This window comes from Rhinopithecus bieti, unplaced genomic scaffold, assembly GCF_001698545.2.
Source record: "Rhinopithecus bieti isolate Rb0 unplaced genomic scaffold, ASM169854v2 scaffold_27006, whole genome shotgun sequence".
Lineage (NCBI taxonomy): Eukaryota > Metazoa > Chordata > Mammalia > Primates > Cercopithecidae > Rhinopithecus > Rhinopithecus bieti.
Window position 1 is genome coordinate 497,694 of NW_016813373.1, and position 17,792 is coordinate 515,485.

The 17,792-nt window shown below is 42.7% G+C and overlaps 1 protein-coding gene across 1 annotated transcript in view; it reads left to right on the forward strand.

Annotated features, from left to right (window-relative positions):
* LOC108512687 (voltage-dependent R-type calcium channel subunit alpha-1E) overlaps nt 1-17,792 on the forward strand; it is a 313,873-nt gene that overhangs the window by 261,183 nt on the left and 34,898 nt on the right. The window contains exons 29-37 of the mRNA XM_017848045.1: nt 273-410; nt 1,238-1,439; nt 2,263-2,427; nt 3,073-3,183; nt 6,916-6,999; nt 7,776-7,901; nt 11,192-11,257; nt 15,814-15,905; nt 16,587-16,752. Coding sequence (XP_017703534.1) covers nt 273-410; nt 1,238-1,439; nt 2,263-2,427; nt 3,073-3,183; nt 6,916-6,999; nt 7,776-7,901; nt 11,192-11,257; nt 15,814-15,905; nt 16,587-16,752 — 1,150 coding nt within the window. The remainder of the gene's footprint in view (nt 1-272; nt 411-1,237; nt 1,440-2,262; nt 2,428-3,072; nt 3,184-6,915; nt 7,000-7,775; nt 7,902-11,191; nt 11,258-15,813; nt 15,906-16,586; nt 16,753-17,792) is intronic.

The following is a 17,792-nucleotide window of genomic DNA, read 5'->3' on the forward strand; positions in this document are numbered from 1 at the left end:
AAGTGGAAACTAAGACTCAGAAAGTTAACCTTAAGCAAGTTGCTCAAGGTTACACAGCCACTAGTGAAAGGGTTAGGATTTACTCCCATATCTATTGGGCACCAAATCCCATTTTTGCTCATGGTAAAAATACATTCCTTTAATAAAATTCCTTTTTCTTACACATATATGGTGATCATTATTACCCCCAAATTATTGTGGCCTGTAGAATGTGCTGACTCTTCCATGAGCTATAGTGAGGAGGCCCTCTTTCATTTCTGCTCTGGTTTTAGAGGCAACTATGTAGATCATGAGAAAAACAAGATGGAGGTGAAGGGCCGGGAATGGAAGCGCCATGAATTCCACTACGACAACATTATCTGGGCCCTGCTGACCCTCTTCACCGTCTCCACGGGGGAAGGATGGCCTCAGTGAGTGATTGAGTTGGCATGCTTGTATGTGGCTGCGATAGGCCCCCTGGTTGCCTTGAGAAGCTGACTCAAGATGAACAAGGCTCACCCTTTGTTATTGTATTAGGGAAAGTAAGGGGTTTTCAGAAGGTGACACAGGCAGAAAAGAGGAAGAATGAAAATTCTTCAGGCAAAAATGGAGAAGTGGGTGAGCAAATCAGGGAAATACTTGAAACTCTTAATGTTTTAGCCCATTATTGAGGAGTTGAGTGGAGCCATCTGACTTCTGTGGAACAAATGAGTTTTGAACAGCCCTGTACCCATAAGGAGAGTTTCTGAGAGCTGTTATAGACAGATTTATCCTCCAGGGGGCCCCAGTACCTGAGAGCCTGAGGATTGAGGGTTAAGAATGAGTTGGCAAAACCCAAAGGCACTTCCTGTGATCATGAAGAAGACCACAGAATACAGGTCTTATGCTGCCCATAGCTGAAAGCTAATTTTTCAGAGACTTAGCAATGACTAAGACACCACTTTCTGGTGGCAGCATGTTCTTGTTGGCAGCAAAATGTTAAATGGAAATCTAGGAGTCTCTTTGTATTGAACATGACAACCTAAACTATGAAATTATGTCCCTCTGTTGCTTAGGAGTCGAGTGCATGATGGAACAGGGGCTAGAAAGAGAAGCGGATTGTTGATAGCAGGATATGACACTTGGGTTTGGACTCAAAAAACTTAATGGAGGATCTGCAAAGTCAAAGAAGTCAGATAAAATATTATAATAGGTGGCATATCTCCTAATGAAGCCAAGACTGTCATCCACCATCTGTGCCCTCGTTCTGTCCCCACAGAGTTCTGCAGCACTCTGTAGATGTGACAGAGGAAGACCGAGGCCCAAGCCGCAGCAACCGCATGGAGATGTCTATTTTTTATGTGGTCTACTTTGTGGTCTTCCCTTTCTTCTTCGTCAATATCTTTGTGGCTCTCATCATCATCACCTTCCAGGAGCAAGGGGATAAGATGATGGAGGAGTGCAGCCTGGAGAAGAATGAGGTAACAACAATTGGTCTAAAGTGGGAGGCAGGAGGGGCTCCAGAAAGGATTCTTGGGCCAGCAGTATAAGAAAGGAGGACTGCATTTTCTTAACTTGATTAAGAATTATAGAGAGAAGATGAGAAAAGTAATTATTCAGTCATTAAATAAACATTTTCCAAGCACTGTTTAAGGCCTGTGTATGAGGCACAGAGATCTGGAAGATGTGTAAGATGTTTATGATGCAGTCATTACCTTTGTGTATGCATAGTCTAGAAAACAAAGATGTGTGGCACAATGATAATATCAGATATCTGCTTATCTGACTGCTGTGACCTTCCATGCCATGTATTTGCTGTAAGGGCAGGGAATGTGTCTTATCGCAGCTTTTCCAGCAACAAGCATAGTTCTGGCACACTGTAAGGTTTCAAAAGCTTTTTTTGAAATTTCTTTCCTTTTTTTTTTTTTTTTTTTTTAACGATGGAACTGAACTAGAAACGTTAGGGACTGTAAGAGATGTGACAGAAAGTGCTGTAGAAACACATAGGTAGGTAGATCTTTACTTCTAAGGGCACCAAGGAAGGCTTCCTGCCTAAATAGCTCAGCCACATGCTGTGTAAAGGACTTTTTAAATAATCATGAAGTCTCTACTCCACGTGACACACCTCCTTCAAGGTGATGCCTTGTCTGTAGTTTTGTCTAGGTGACCCCAGTTGCCATCTTTACTTGCCCAGGCCTGCCCTTTTTCCCATTCACCGTCCTCCTCTTCTGAGCATGGAACAGAGCCTGCCATGCTAGATCTATGGGATTTGAACTTGTGCGAATAACCGTGACTTTCTTGCAGAGGGCGTGCATCGACTTCGCCATCAGCGCCAAACCTCTCACCCGCTACATGCCGCAGAACAGGCACACCTTCCAGTACCGCGTGTGGCACTTTGTGGTGTCTCCGTCCTTCGAATACACCATTATGGCCATGATCGCCTTGAATACCGTCGTGCTGATGATGAAGGTGAGAGGAGAGAGGCACAAGAGCCGGCTGAGCGCCAGCGATGGTTCCCTCCCAGGGCAAGTGGGAAGACACCCCAACATCCCAGCCTGTCACTGCTTTACCTACTTTTCCATCATGGAATCCTTTTGTGATCTGTATTTTGTTCAACAACCCAACCTCTGGGGCTTTGGGGGTCCACTGAGCAAAATGCAGTGCAGCCTATAGTAGCCATCCAGGGGCTCCCAAGACCTGAGATGGCAATGGGAGGCAGCTTCAGACAAGGATGGAAAAATCAGGAGACAGAGATCCATCATCATGGGGTCTGAAGGAGCCTTGGCGTTTCAGAGAGCCTCATCTTATTTAATACTAAATGACTAACTCCAGTAACTAACTCTAGAAAACGTTTCTTCTCTGCCTACCCTCATCTCTAGGAAGACTGGCCATTTTGCTATTAAGTCTGGTGGGGCGTGGGTCTGTGTTTTCTTTTGTTTTGTTGGGTAGAGTGCTGGTTCTCCCCTCCAGCACTCGAAGTCCATCTCTCCTCCTATACCGTGTACCAGAGTCTCCTACAGGGCAGGAATGAGAGATGGCCAACCTCGGTGACATGTATTCCCCCTCTTACCTTAAGGCTGTGATTCTTTCTCTCTTCTTTTCTCTTCCTGGCAGTATTACTCTGCTCCCTGTACCTATGAGCTGGCCCTGAAGTACCTGAATATCGCCTTCACCATGGTGTTTTCCCTGGAATGCGTCCTGAAGGTCATCGCTTTTGGCTTTTTGGTACGTGGCTGAATGCTTCCCAGCACTGGGCTTGTCTCTTTCTGTTAGGTGCTTTCCCAGCCTTTGTTGAAAGGGAGGTGGTTACTGCTATTCCAGAAATCACTCACCTAGATGTGGGCTCGTTTTGACTGCTCAGTAAACTGCCATAGAGACAAGATGATGTGTGAGGAAGTTGGGAGAAAGGGCAAAGGCAGCCACATCCCAGGTTCATGCTTATGGAGCTATCAGCCCTGGTCCTGTGAAATTCTGTCAGCAGTCCAGAGGTGGCCATCATTGGGTTTTACTAGAACTGCAATTTATGTGTAGATGAAGGAGCAAGCCAAAGATTGGACTAATAAACTTCAAGTGCTTATTTACTGGTAAAAGGTATAAGAGTTTTATAACACAAATGGGAAAATACCTATCTCTGTTAGCCTCAAACATAGCAAATAATAGATTTTACCTATTAGTCCTTCTGCCGTTAGTAACATGAAGAATAGTTTCTGCCAAATAAAATAGGTGTTTATTACTTATGCCTATAAAGGTTAATGGCCTTTAAGAGGTGTGCGTGTGTGTGTGTGTGTGTGTGTGTGTGTGTGTGTGTGTGTGTGTAGTGCAAGGGGAAGGATTCTGGAATTAAATCTGAGGAGGTTTGGGGATGATGAATTTTTCTGCTATGAGCCCTCTTTTTTCTTCTCCTCAACTACTATTAATAGTTATAATTGTTTGGCAAATTCTTGCATCTGTTCTCAAGAGTGTTAAGAAAACCTAGCCCTTTGCTTCAGTGTCCTATAAACAAGATAATCCCCTTGGCCACCCTCCCTCCACCTTGCTTCAGTGTGTACAGTGAGTTCAGTGGGATGCAAGCCCACGTGACAGCTGTTTCACACTTACTTAGGGTGTGAGCTACCATTTCAAATTACATGGGTATATGGCTTTCCCTGCAAGAAGGAGAACTTTGCTCATTATCTGAATAAGTGTTTGTCTGGTAGCAGCTTTAACAGAGACTCTGGGCTGGGTTCAGTAATTGTGAGTGTTGATTACGGGGGCTGCTTTTGGTCTCCCAGCAGGTTCTTTGAAAAACCATTAATTTGATCATTTTGGGTGGAGAGTTTAAGGGAACCAATTGCAGTTGGCTGCATTGTGTTTGCCTGGCTCCCTTTTGAGTGTTTTCAGACTTGGGGAATTAAAAAAGTAAAAGAAACTACTACCAACAAAGATGCCTTTATAATACAGTCTAGCCCTGAGCAGGGGGAGTTGACCGAGAGAGAGACACAAGCACCACAACAGGGAAAGTTTTTCTGTGCATGTTGATTACTTGTATGTGGTATTGACATTGTCTGTGACTTAAGTCCCATTACTTGTCTAATTATGGCGAATGCTGAATATATACTCACAGCCCTAACTAGATTCAGCCCTTGAAGCCTGCATCCTTCCCACCCTACTCCCATGTTTTCGTTCAAGGTCTAGAGGGATTTTCACTCTATAAAAGGTACCACTAATTCTGATAAGTCCTTACATTGTTAAGGCACTCTAAGCCTTCAGAATATCGTAATATATACTATTTCATTAGATCTTCTCAGTGACTCTGAAATAGGCATGGCAGATGTCACTATCATAATTGCCATTATTGTTGTTGTTATTTTAAATGAGGAAATTGAAGTTCAGAAAAATTGTATAGCTTCCTAAAGATTACATAATGACAGGCAATAGAATTGCAAGGCAAAATGGGAAAAAAAAGGAAAGGAAAAGAAAAGAGGGTAAGATGTAACAAAATTGGTTGGTTATCAAGTACCAAATGCTTTACATATTGCTTTTCTCTCCATAACAATATCTTAGATAAGCATTCTTATTTTTTCCTTTTTATGGATCAGCTGGAGCTCAGAAAGGTTGAATACTTTGGCCAAAATTAGTAAGAGGTAGGGCTAGGATTCAGACCCTGTTCTATCTGACTTCAAAGTTCACAATAATCTACTAGTCTACACTACACTGTACTATTCTATACCATACACCACAGTGTGCTAGTCTATACTACAGCATGCTATTCTGTATTGTAAAGCATTGTTAACTGGAATCCAGAGCTTCTGGTCCTCTGAGACTTAGATCCATGCACCAATATTTAGAAAGAATTAAAACCAAGAATTAGGAAGTTCACCCCAGGTTGGACAATAGGAGAGCCCTGAGAATTGAGGAATTCAGCGACTTAATTTAGCTCCACCACTGATAGACTAAATATTCTAATGGAAAGTGAATTTATGAAACTGTGTGCTTCAGTCTCTCCACATGCCCCGTAAGTACATGTGGCTTTGGAATAAGGCCTCTCTCAGCCTCATTTTCTGGTACATAAAATGAGGATAATAGTAGCTACCTTATGGCCTTAGCTACTTTGTTGTATGTATCCAATTAAGTGATGTTCATAACCTTCTGAGTGGATGTTCATTAAATATAACTTCTCTCTCTCTCCACACTCCTTTTCTCTCTTTATTGGGTATTTTTCCCCACTCTTGCCAACTTTTCCATTCAGGATTCTATGAACATGGGGTATTTGTCACTCCCTGCCTCTAGGATCCATGAGAGGAATAAATGAGTTGAAAGAATACCAAAGGCCTGGCCTAGTGTCTGGCTCATGTCGTAGGAATTCAGTGATGCTAGTTGTGAGGCTGGGATGGAGTATACTTCTGCAGTGCTCTGAGAGTCTCTTGTTTTTTATGCCAAAGATAGGATAAAATAATCCATTGTCCTGTGATCTTGCTGAGGATATCAATTACAGGTGTTTGAAATTTTCTTCTCCTTGTACTTTCTCTGTCTCCTCTGAATTTCTGCATTCTGTTGATTTTAATCTCTGTTTTCTGTGTTACAGACTGCCCTTAAATGTCCCAGGGGCAAGCAAGTGAATTGTTTTTGAGATTCAAGTATCCTTTTTGTTTGTTTGTTTTAAAGGAACATGGTCTAAGGTCTGTGTTCATCTGAGCCTAGGAGATGGATGCATAGTCCACCCCCTCCTGTTAAATGGAGTGTTATCTGGTTGGTGGATTTTCCAGGCCTTTTATATCTCCTTCAGCCCACTCATTTTATTACTGCTTCCTTGTACTTAGTTACATCTCCTCAAAAGGTATAACAGCAGAGAAAAAGGGGAAACATGAAGTCTATTCATCCTATTACCAAACAGTAGTTGGTTTGAAAAGGCTCAATGGAGTTAGAAGGAGATTTTTGGCACATCTGTAACCTTTAATCACTTACAACTTGTGTGACTTTTGTTGATAGTTGAAAGTCAGACTGTATTTTCTAGGGCACTTGATGCAATAGAGATAATTTAAAAGCTATAGCTGTATGACCATGGCGATGGTTTCACAGGTACAGACGTTTCCCCAAACCAATCAAGATATATACCTTAAATATGGATAACTTTTTATTTGTCAATCATGCCTCCATAGAGGTTTTAAAATATAAATATTTGTTAAAATAAAATTGGAAAACCTTTTTTACATATAAGCTTTTGGTGACAGTTTCAAAAAATAAAGTCTTCAAATGGTGATGGAACTGCTTTCCAAATGAGAAATTCCCAGTTAGTAAAGGAGAAATGGTATCTCTGGTTAGAAATGGGAAACTGAAGCCAAAGTAAGAGTGAACTTATGCATGAATTGACAAGTTTTATTTCCAAGTGACAAACAAAGTTATATAATGAAAGATGTCTTTTCTCCTCTTTTTTTCTTTCCTTTTTCTGATGTTCCTATGACTGAATTCATTTGGCAGAACTATTTCCGAGACACCTGGAATATCTTTGACTTCATCACCGTGATTGGCAGTATAACAGAAATTATCCTGACAGACAGCAAGGTGAATGGCCTATAAGATCCATGTCTGTAAGCTTGGTCCTGGAGTAGCATTTTTAAGACTCCTCTGTACATTCAGTCCATTTTTAACCCACCAGAGCAAATGTGTACCCCTCTAAGTGTTGGGAATTTACTCCCTCACTGCTCGGCATTAGCCAGGGAATGAAAACTTGGGAGTGGCACTGGATCTCCGGGAAGGCTTTGTTGATCTGCATGACTCAGGCAGCAGACCTCTAATGGGGTAGGTGGAATAGACGGTGTCAGAAGAGAGCTAGTATGCATAGCATTCCACTAGATTCTCAAAGGAGGCACAGTGTCTTTGCCCTCAAAGTTCATAGACTTGTTCCATAAACTTGCTCTTTCTAAAGACGTATTTTTTCCATAAACTTGTTCTTTCTAAAGATGACTCGGAGAGCTCATGGTAACTCTCTTTGAATATTAGAGGGCCAACGTGTGCTAGAGGGGTTCCTAGATCTGCTCTTTTTGTCATCTAAGTGCAGACTTCAGACCGCTCAGTAGAAGACTAGGAAGGCTGGTTTTGTGAGCAGGGTACCCTTCTCAGGTACATCCTTTACCCTTCTACCTGGGGATAGAGAGCAGGCATGGGAAGACTTAGGAGATGGGCCTCACTGGCCAGCCCATCAGCTGGAATTGGGGTTAACAAAGACAGAGAGTGTGTCCCATTTATCGGAATGAGGGATAAATACACAAATACTAGTGCTTAGATTTTTCTAAATGACCGTAATGTTCCTAATTATATGTTTCCTTTTGGTCCACCAGCTGGTGAACACCAGTGGCTTCAATATGAGCTTTCTGAAGCTCTTCCGAGCTGCCCGCCTCATAAAGCTTCTGCGTCAGGGCTATACCATACGCATTTTGCTGTGGACCTTTGTGCAGTCTTTTAAGGTAAGAGGTACCAGCAAATCCTCTCTGAGGGTTATCATATCAGACAGCACAGCCAGGCAACACTGGCGTCATTACCCGAGTCCCTTCACCTCTGGGAAGCTGAAGCTAGTAGAACGGGTGTTTGTTAGACGCATTCAGTAAATACTGCAATTCTTAGTTACAGCACAGCTTGGCTTGACTGGAATCAGCTTATGTCTACTGGATAGAATCTCATTTTAGAAAAACACCTTGACTTTGTGACTCAGGCATCCTCTCTGTCTGCTGAGGCAGGAGACACGTTGTATAAGATGTGCTTTGTCCCTAGAGATTCCAGACAGTCCTGAGTAACCCCATCCATGTAAAGAGCCAGTGGTCTGTAGTCAGATGTCCTCTGCATTTTCAGGGACTTTGGGTGTTTTATTTCACATGAAAGTTTTCAAAGGACTCACTGAGTTGTGTTTCATAGAGAGATGATTCATATTTAGCCCCACCTTTGTCTTCATCAGCGTTTATTTCCTGAGCCACTGAACACAGGGTATACTAATGGTCACCTCTGCGTCCTACAAATAAATAGGGACATCTGGGCCGGTTAATATGCTGTGTTTCCTTTGAACAGTCTAGTGGAGCTGTACAGCCGTGTATATATAATAAATAAAAGTAAAAAATTGACAGCTGAGACCCAAACTTTCAGTAAAAGTTTCCTAAACATACTTAAATATCTTTGGGCTCTAGCAAGTACCATAAATTAGTTGTTTTTAAGCTTTGGGAGGCAGGGGCCTAAATGTTGTTCAAATGCCTGTTCTTACTAAAACAAGTTTTCCAGTGAATGTGTTTAAAAATAAACTGGATGGAATTACATGATTCAAAGATGAGAAATTATGAATTCACCAAATTGACTTTATTTTAATTATTTATACAGTTTAATTAAAAATTAAGCTAAAGATTGGGAGGCCGAGACGGGCGGATCACGAGGTCAGGAGATGAGACCATCCTGGCTAACATGGTGAAACCCCGTCTCTACTAAAAAAAAATACAAAAAACTAGCTGGGCGAGGTGGCAGGTGCCTATAGTCCCAGCTACTTGGGAGGCTGAGGCAGGAGAATGGCGTAAACCTGGGAGGCAGAGCTTGCAGTGAGCTGAGATCCGGCCACTGCACTCCAGCCTGGGCGACAGAGCGAGACTCCGTCTCAAAAAAAGAAAAAAAATTAAGCTAAAGAAGGCAAGCCAGTGAACTCATGGTTTCTCATCACTTGAAAAAGGATTTTTCCCCACATCCATCATTACTGATTTACTTCCTCACCGAGGACCTGGAGTTTGAGATGTGAGATCAATTTGAAGGATGCTCTGGCTCCTAGGAGCGACCTTGACATTTTTATCATATCCAGAACAATTGTTTGGCATAATGACTCCCACGGAGGCCTCACCTCAATGAAAACTATTTTTCTAAAGCTAGATATGGAAAGAAATCTAAAACCTTAGCAAGAATTTTCTGAGTCTCAGGTGATTTTGGATTTAGAATTGGAAACACAAGATGCTTTTAAAAACTTTTTTTTTAGAGTATTGCCCAATAAACTTCAGTTGTTAGTCTCTTAAAAAATATGTGTCATCCTGTCATATTTTCACAATTACCAAGTCTCTGAGAAACCATATACTATTGAGGGCAAAGATAATATTGTCAGAATTTTCTTGATGGCCAAATGGTTGACTTATTCCAGCAAATACTACAGAGAACAGAGAAGACAGGTGAATTTGCCTCCAGGTGACACTGTGTTATAGATAGATGTTTCCTTTTCAGAACAGTTCTGGGACACAGTATAGAAGTTTGATTTTTAAAAGTCAGATTAGCAAAGGCTGCCTCTGCAAATAGAAAGCAGAGAGCCACACGATATAAACAGCATCGACATTGCCTATACCTCCCCCACCTTCCCCTAAACAGCATCCAGTTTTCTCCATCTGACCCCTACTCTAGAGTTCTTCCCTCTTTTTCCTTATTTTGTGTTAGAATGTATAAACATGACAAGAAAGGAAAACAGAATGAATCTTTGCTTTTCCCCCTAAGTTGGGAGTAGGGAGAGATAAACTAGGGACTAGAGTGGAGGCCATAGAATAAGGGTAGAAGGTGAAGATGAAAGGCAGCAGCACTACAGGCACAAGAAACCCTGTCTCCTTCCTTCTGGCTTTCTGTAGAGGAGGTCCACATTGCCCATCAAAGTGCAGCCAACCCCCATCACAGAGCCTAGGAATCAACACTTCCTCGGAGAGGGAATTCTCCCACCCGCTTTCAGTCGCATTTTAATTTTAGCCTCTATTCAAGTTGTAAATAGTCTCATAGGGCTCTTCATTTTGTTAGTGCTGTTGAAAAGCTCGGCCCTGTTCATGTAGTCTGAAAGCCTCAATTGATCTCCTGGGATTCATGGTGTGCACAATCAAAACAGGGTGGAGACTCCTCATAGCACTGTCTGGCAGGGAGCTTAGTGGATGGTAAAGAAGAAGGACTTCTCTGACAGCACTGAGATCAACACAAAATTACAATGTCCCACTCTGGCCCCAAATCCAAACTGTCCTATGTCTGCATCCTCCTCCAGCACCAAGGCCAGTTCCCTGCCTCACATCTCCTTGCCTTGACTGACCCTCACCTCTAAAACTGGAATATTATCCCAAAGTGGCAGTAAGCATGCACAGTATGGAATTTTGTGCTACATGGCTTCATGGAAGAGTTTTTTGGTGGCTAACTTACCAGGCTTTTGCATGAAACATAATAAAACGTCAGGAGGCTTAAACACTGGGAAATGACATTTCATCAGAAAATGAAAGAGCCTTCTGGGAACTTAAAAACAAGTGAGACCCCAGTCATTTCACTTTGATTCCAGAGTCTTCACTATGGGCACCACTTTGGGTATGGGAGTGGGAGAGGGTAATACAGGGATTTGGAAGCCAAAGCTAGGTGCTTCGTATTTAATTTACATCACGATTGCTAGGTTATTAATTTTCTGCATAGCAAGTAGGATGAACCCCAAGTCCAAGAAGTTTTCCCAGCTTTCCTTCTAGATATGGGCTATACCTATGGGTGAGTAAATCTTCCTGATAGAAGTAAATTTTAAGCCTCCCTTTGGCCAACTGTTTACCTATCTGTCAGAGGACAAGGATGCCTGAGAAAGTATTGCACCTCAAAACAGAACAACCTCAGGGAATAGAGAGCCCAGTCTCTGTTTGCATTAGCCTCCAGGCAAGATCCTGTACTGCCAGTGACTGCAGGTTGTTGAGTCTGGGTGCTGCCTTTGATTAATGTCTTATCTCTGCTTTCCTTCCAGGCCCTCCCTTACGTCTGCCTTTTAATTGCCATGCTTTTCTTCATTTATGCCATCATTGGGATGCAGGTGAGCTGGTAAAACAAGGGCCCAGTGGGGGACAGCTGTTACCCAGATAATCTCTGGCTTAGCAACTTAAGCATGCAAGACCTGAAGATGCTTTGAACCCCTTCTTGCCTAAGGGTGCTCCCGTGAGGTCTTGTCACAGTGTGACCTTGGGAATTTCACATGTGCAGTGGCTCCCCATTTAGCTTGCCTAAGAATTCAGGGTAGTCTGGTACAAGGGCTTCAGCTCAGGTTGTCAGATCATGGTGCTAATTCATAAGCAGCTAGGCTTCTGTGGTGACAGCAATGGAATTAAAGCAAAGATGACACCTTTGTTCTTAGCCAGAAAGATCCCCCAGGAGACTAAGAAGTGGGAGCTCATGTCAATCTATTTCTCAGGATATCTGGTATTTTGACTTGGCCTAAAAGAAGGTCAGATGTTAGTTCTTCCTGTATATGGTGACACCAAATCACCACATATAGTCATGGCTGTCTTATAGAGTCTTACACTTACACAGTCTTGACTGGCTCCCTAAGGCACATCACTGTAAACAACTCATGGAGTTCCTGGCAGCCCGCTCATTCCTAGGGAGACTCAAGGGCCACATGCCAGCTAATAAGGCCATGCAACTTGGTGGACAGTTCCCTTGTTTTCCCACCCCAGGTGTTTATGCAGGTAGCCAGGGGCCTGCTAAGCAGAAGAAGCCAAAGGACCTTTCAAAGATGATGGTTGTTCATGGTGGGTGAACTCCTACTGTAAATAACCAGCAGCACATCCATGAACCTATCTGGTTGGAGACACAGGCTTTCTGCTTGTCTCCAGAGGACTAACTTTCTGACTTGGAGATACTGTGACTAGATCCCAGCAAAGAACTTCGGCTATGTGACAGCCTCCTGCAGTCAGGCAGTCTGGCTGCCTTGGGCCTGCCGGCTGCCTTCCCAACTGTGTTGCCACCTGGAGCTGCTGCTGGAGTGTCCCAGCCTTGCTGCATCTGCAGCCTTTTCCAGAGCCTTTCTGAAATGTCTCTTCCTTTCACTCTTCTCTCTTGCCTGTACTTCTTGGTTTCATTCTTTAACTCTATTACTGGAGAAATTTGTTCTCTAAAAATACAATAGAATGTCAAGTGCCAAAATGTGTGAGACTTGGTTGAGAAGTCGTGAGTTCTCCTTCACTGAGGATATTTCAGTAGGAATTTAATGATCATGTTGGCAGTGTTGGAAATAGAATTTCTGCTGAAGTTTCAGATTGGCTTGGTAACGCCCATGAAGTCCTGTCTAACTCCAGTATATTTGATTCTGGAATTAAAATATTCTCGAAGAGCCAAATGAAAGCTTGATTTAAATTATTTTTCCACAATTTATTTTTTTATATATAATTGTAGATATTTTTAGGGTACATGTGATATTTTAATGCTTGTATATAATGTGTAATGATCAAATCAGAGTAACTGCATTATCCATCACCTCAAACATTTATAATCCTTCTTGTCTGGTTATCATTAAGTTCTTTTTGCCTATGCTCAAAATAGTTCTTACCCCTTTTCATCTTCAAACAATATAAACTAGAATAATACCATCTCCAGTACTGATCTGGTATGAATACTGTTGATTCTGATAATGGCGATAATGCTATTTACCATTATTTAAATTCCTTGGTGTACAAGACACTGTACTAAATGTACATGGAGAGAAAGAAAGTGAGGGGGGAGAAAGGGAGGGAGTGAAAGAAAGACAGAGCAAGCATCCCCAGGCAAGACATATGACTAATGTTTTTGAGTAACGTGAAAACATTTATAGGTGGGTTTCATTGTCTCCACTAATGTTTAGTGTAGTTAAGTAACTTATAACATGCTCAAGTTCCCAGACAGTAAGTGAAAGAGGTGAGTTGTAAGATCACTAGTATTTATTTTTACCCTCTAGTTGGAGGTAGAAGTTGTTCAGTTATGAAACTGTAGTCTTCAGAATAACTGTGCAGTCTAACATCTTATTCCCCTCAGATTTCTTTCCAAAAGATAAGAGCACTATGTCCATTCCACAGAGACATGAATGACATTTCTGCTATGACTTGCTTTGAGCTGGCCATCCCCATCCTGGTCTGTGACAGAAATACAGCACCAAGCACAAAGCAGATACCTGAGCTTGTTGCTAGAGAGACTGTTTCTAATATAGTCACAAAAAAACTGAGGGATCTATACAAATAAACACAAGGGCAGGGACAAGCTTTTGGAAACGTATTAATAGAAACAAGGTATGTCTGAGAAAAACCATTATTATTCCAAACTTTCAAAAGCACCTTGGAAAAAGGGACCTTTGCAGAAGAATCAGAAGTTAGAAAGGAGGAGTAAGTTGCTGGGAGTGAGAAAGAGCCCTGTGGCTACATGGTGTTAGGAAGTGGGATTGTCAGCCTTAGCTCCTTCTCGAACCAACTGTGTGAACTTGGTAAAGTCACAGTATCTCTCTTTACCTTAACTCCCTCACCAGTACAGTGGAGGCGTGGGTTAAAGACCTTCACAAGTATCTTCTAGTTCTAAAGTTCTGTAATCCCAAGTGAAATCGATTTAAATCTATACTCTTGTGAGATTTTTATATGGGGCCTCAGCATCCCTTCTTTCTCTTCCATACCCTATTGATGGAGGTTTAGGTTAGTGACAAGGACTAAGTGAAAAGTGAAAAAAAAAAAGTACAAATAATTTAAGACCACCTTCACAATAAATATACGTTTTTGACTTAAATTTTGTTTTGTTTGTTTTGTGTGTGTGTTTTTGTAAAGATGAGGTCTCACTGTGTTGCCCAGGCTTGTCATGAACTCCTGGGCTCAAGCAGTCCTCTCACCTCAGCCCCTCAAAGTGCTGGGATTACAGGTGTGAGCCACCATGCCCAGCTTGACTTAAATTATCTTAGATTCAAAATAGCTTTGGTTTCCTGGACTATTACTCACATACTTTGTGCAAAATCACAGTGTGCTCTCCAGTTAGTTTGTGATTGGATAGAGGTGTTTGAGAAAATCATAATGAATTCAACTCATGATACTTCCAGGAGTGTCATAGGGGAAAAAAGACACTGTAAGTTGTATGTCTGATGAATCAAGGATAAATCGTGAATTCCGAACCAAGAGGGTGAAAAGAAAGAAGAGGGCAGGAAATGTGAACAGGGCAAGGATAAATGTCAGTGCCCTCCTGGGGTATCCAGAGTTAATTAGATTTGATTGCTTGGGTGGGATTTTTTAAATGCTACTATTTGTCTCTTTGGGGCCCTCTAGCTTCTTCTCCTCTTTCCATTCTTCTCTGCTGCTGCCTCACTTGCCACCTCCATTCTCCCTGAGAGACAAGTAGTATTTGGGTTTTGAAAAACAGCGTTGAGAACAAATTCCCAGAGCAGGTGTCAGTGGGAGTTACTTGAGCAAAATAGCTGGGGCAGAGATTGTTCCTCAATTGCACATTCTAAAAACTGTGAGGGGGAAAATGTGTTCCATTTAGTATACATTGGATAAACTGAAGCATGTTCAGTGCAGGCTGAAAATTGTCTCAGATGACTGGAAAAGTAACCCCGTAAGTCCTCAATTGTCCCAACATTGACTTGTGAGAATAGGTTCTGATACCCGAAATGTGATTGGGGAAGAAGAGTACATGTGTGAAAGCCTCCTTTTCATCTGAAGAGTGGAGGGGTTGACCTTGGCTCCAGGCAGCCCTGTGTCTGGGAGTTCATCATTAGTCTCTGTGGATAAAGATCTGAGTGTTCACAGTGATCACATTCTAAGCTCAGTAGCCAGCAGCAGATCAGCAAATCTCACTCTGTCACTCAGAATCTGCCCAAAGCCATTTTTTGTTTTCCTTTTCAAAGTGTCCAGTTGGCCCGACTTTGTCCATCCTATTGGCCTGGACTTCATTTTAGATCCTGCACAAATGTTTCCTTTTGGATGGGATTTGGGTCTTTTGGATGATACATGTGGACATACGTAGATACATGCACATGGATATATGTGTGTTCATTCTCATGGATTCTACATTAATGACAAACAGACCTTCTAAGATGTGACTCAATGGATAGAAACATGTCTAAGGAAGATAGAGATGCCACTCTCTGACCTGATCTGCTTGTAAATTCCAGGGTAGCATCTCCCCAAGCCATAAATGATGTCTTCTTGCAAATTTGAATGCTCCCATCATGACTACCTGAGACAGGAAGAGAGGGGTAACTCCTTCCATGCACTCCTGCTGTGAGATAATGTCTTTGACAGACTGCTTGAGTACCATGGTGACAGGTACCATGGAAATAAAAGACCAGATTAAGTGTGGGAGGAACTATGTACAGGCAGAATGACTTTGAAAGAGGCTGCATTCTACGTTATGCTCGGACCTTGCTGCACGGGTCCCCTTTGCTGCACTAGAGCAGTGGAGGATAATTATTCTTGCATATCAGCCCAAGAGCACAGTGTCCAGCAGCTCTCTGGGTCTGAGTTGTCTGCTTCAGGGGCAGGTCATCAGGAAGAGCCATGTACGTGGCTTTGCCAATCCGCATGTGCTGGACACATCACACAGCTTGGTAATGCTCATTGTTTTTCTGTTGTTTCTCTCCTCAAGGTATTTGGAAACATAAAATTAGATGAGGAGAGTCACATCAACCGGCACAACAACTTCCGGAGTTTCTTTGGGTCCCTAATGCTACTCTTCAGGTACCTGGATGCATAACTATCGTAGCTGGAGTTCTCCTGATGCGGGGAGAGAGAGTCAGTCTGCCTCTTCGTCCCATTTCCCATTGTATCTTTATTCCACTTCCTTTGCTCCTGTCAGTAGAAGGGGGACTGGGCAATGTCTTTGCCAAACTGCCCCATAACATTAGAAAGTTTCATCTTGTCTACAGCCATACCACCATGAATGTGCCTGATCTTGTCTGATCTTGGAAGCTAAGCAGAGTTGGGTCTGCTAAATACTTGGGTGGGAGAAAATTTCATCAATGTCTTTGGCTCAGCAGTTAATTTGCAAATTTTAACTTCAACATGGCCTGCAAGGGTTTGGGAGGGGGGAATGTCAGGACAGTGTTTGCAGACCAAATTCCACTTAAGGGCCAAAACCTTGGATAGCCAGGTTTATGTGGGGGTCTTAGAGAATCCCACAACTAGTAGCAGAGACCCCACAAAAGATGGAAAGGCAGTGGATGTGGTAGCAGAACCCCAAACAGACCTCAATGGGACTCTTTATCTCTGCATGGAAAGCACTAGAAGGGGAGAACTGGGTAAAAAGGGAGCCTGTTGGGCCCAGGCAAGAGCAAGGATGGGGGAATTGGGAAAGAGGAACAAGGATGTAATAGGATCTGCAGACCTGCTCCTGCTAACCAAAATGTCTCTTGGGCTCAGGAGTGCCACAGGTGAGGCCTGGCAGGAGATTATGCTGTCATGCCTCGGGGAGAAGGGCTGTGAGCCTGACACCACCGCACCCTCAGGGCAGAACGAGAACGAGCGCTGCGGCACCGATCTGGCCTACGTGTACTTTGTCTCCTTCATCTTCTTCTGCTCCTTCTTGGTGAGCAACATTGTGCTCTTGCCTTGCGATGTGGCCCATCCCATCCTACCCCCAACCCTCTGATACACAGACAGGAGATGTTTACTTCAGTGTATGTTTGTACCTCCCTCCCCTGCTATCCCCCTCTCTCCACACCCCCACCATGCACACACTCACACCCAGGCCCAGGTTAAGAACTAGATCATCCTCTAGAGAACTCTTGGAGATTAGCGTGCCTATCAGACTCCTGGATGGGTGACTTTCAATGATTAAGAAAAGTCTTTGTTGCTTCTAGGGAAATATTTTTGTGAAAAGGGAAGGTGAGCATATTTCAGTGTACTGAGCTTCATATCGAATCTATGAACACTCAGAGTAAATCCTTTGTCATATCTCAGGTATTTTATCTTATAAATAGGTCTATGGATATCTTCTCTTTGGGAGATGTTTGAACTGCTTGAGAAAAGGTACCTGAAAATGCAAGGTTATAGCATTGATAAGAGTAGAATGATGATAATGGAATAAATGTGGTTCTCTCTTGACTTGTAATGTTATTACATTTGATAGTTGACCAGCTGACAGATGATAAAGAATATGATTGCTTGATTGCTTTGGGTGTTAGTAAATATTGAGTAGTATATGTGGAGCACACCCACCTATAAAGTGGTGAGAAACCCTAGGTGCCTCTTAAGTCTCTTTTGGAGAAAGCATGACTCAGCGCACCCACTTCCAGAAACTTCTACCCTGCATATCAGACAAGCAGTGATAAATAGAATAATAAAAGGGTCAGTTTAGTGTTTCTGGTCACTCTGAAATTCCTCAGCTCAACTTCACTGCTAATGCCACTGGCTGTACAAAAACCTAAAACTAAAACAGTGACACCACTGAAAAGTGGTCAATTTCATGACCATGCATCAAAAAGTGAATTGTCTTATGTCCAGGCATTGCTACCTTGCAAGTGATCCCAAGGGGACTGAAATTTCCCACATGTCCAGCTCTCCAGTGAGGGGGGTAGGCTACAGAAAGACCATTAAGTGTTGCCTGTAGGTCAGTGTGGCAGGGAG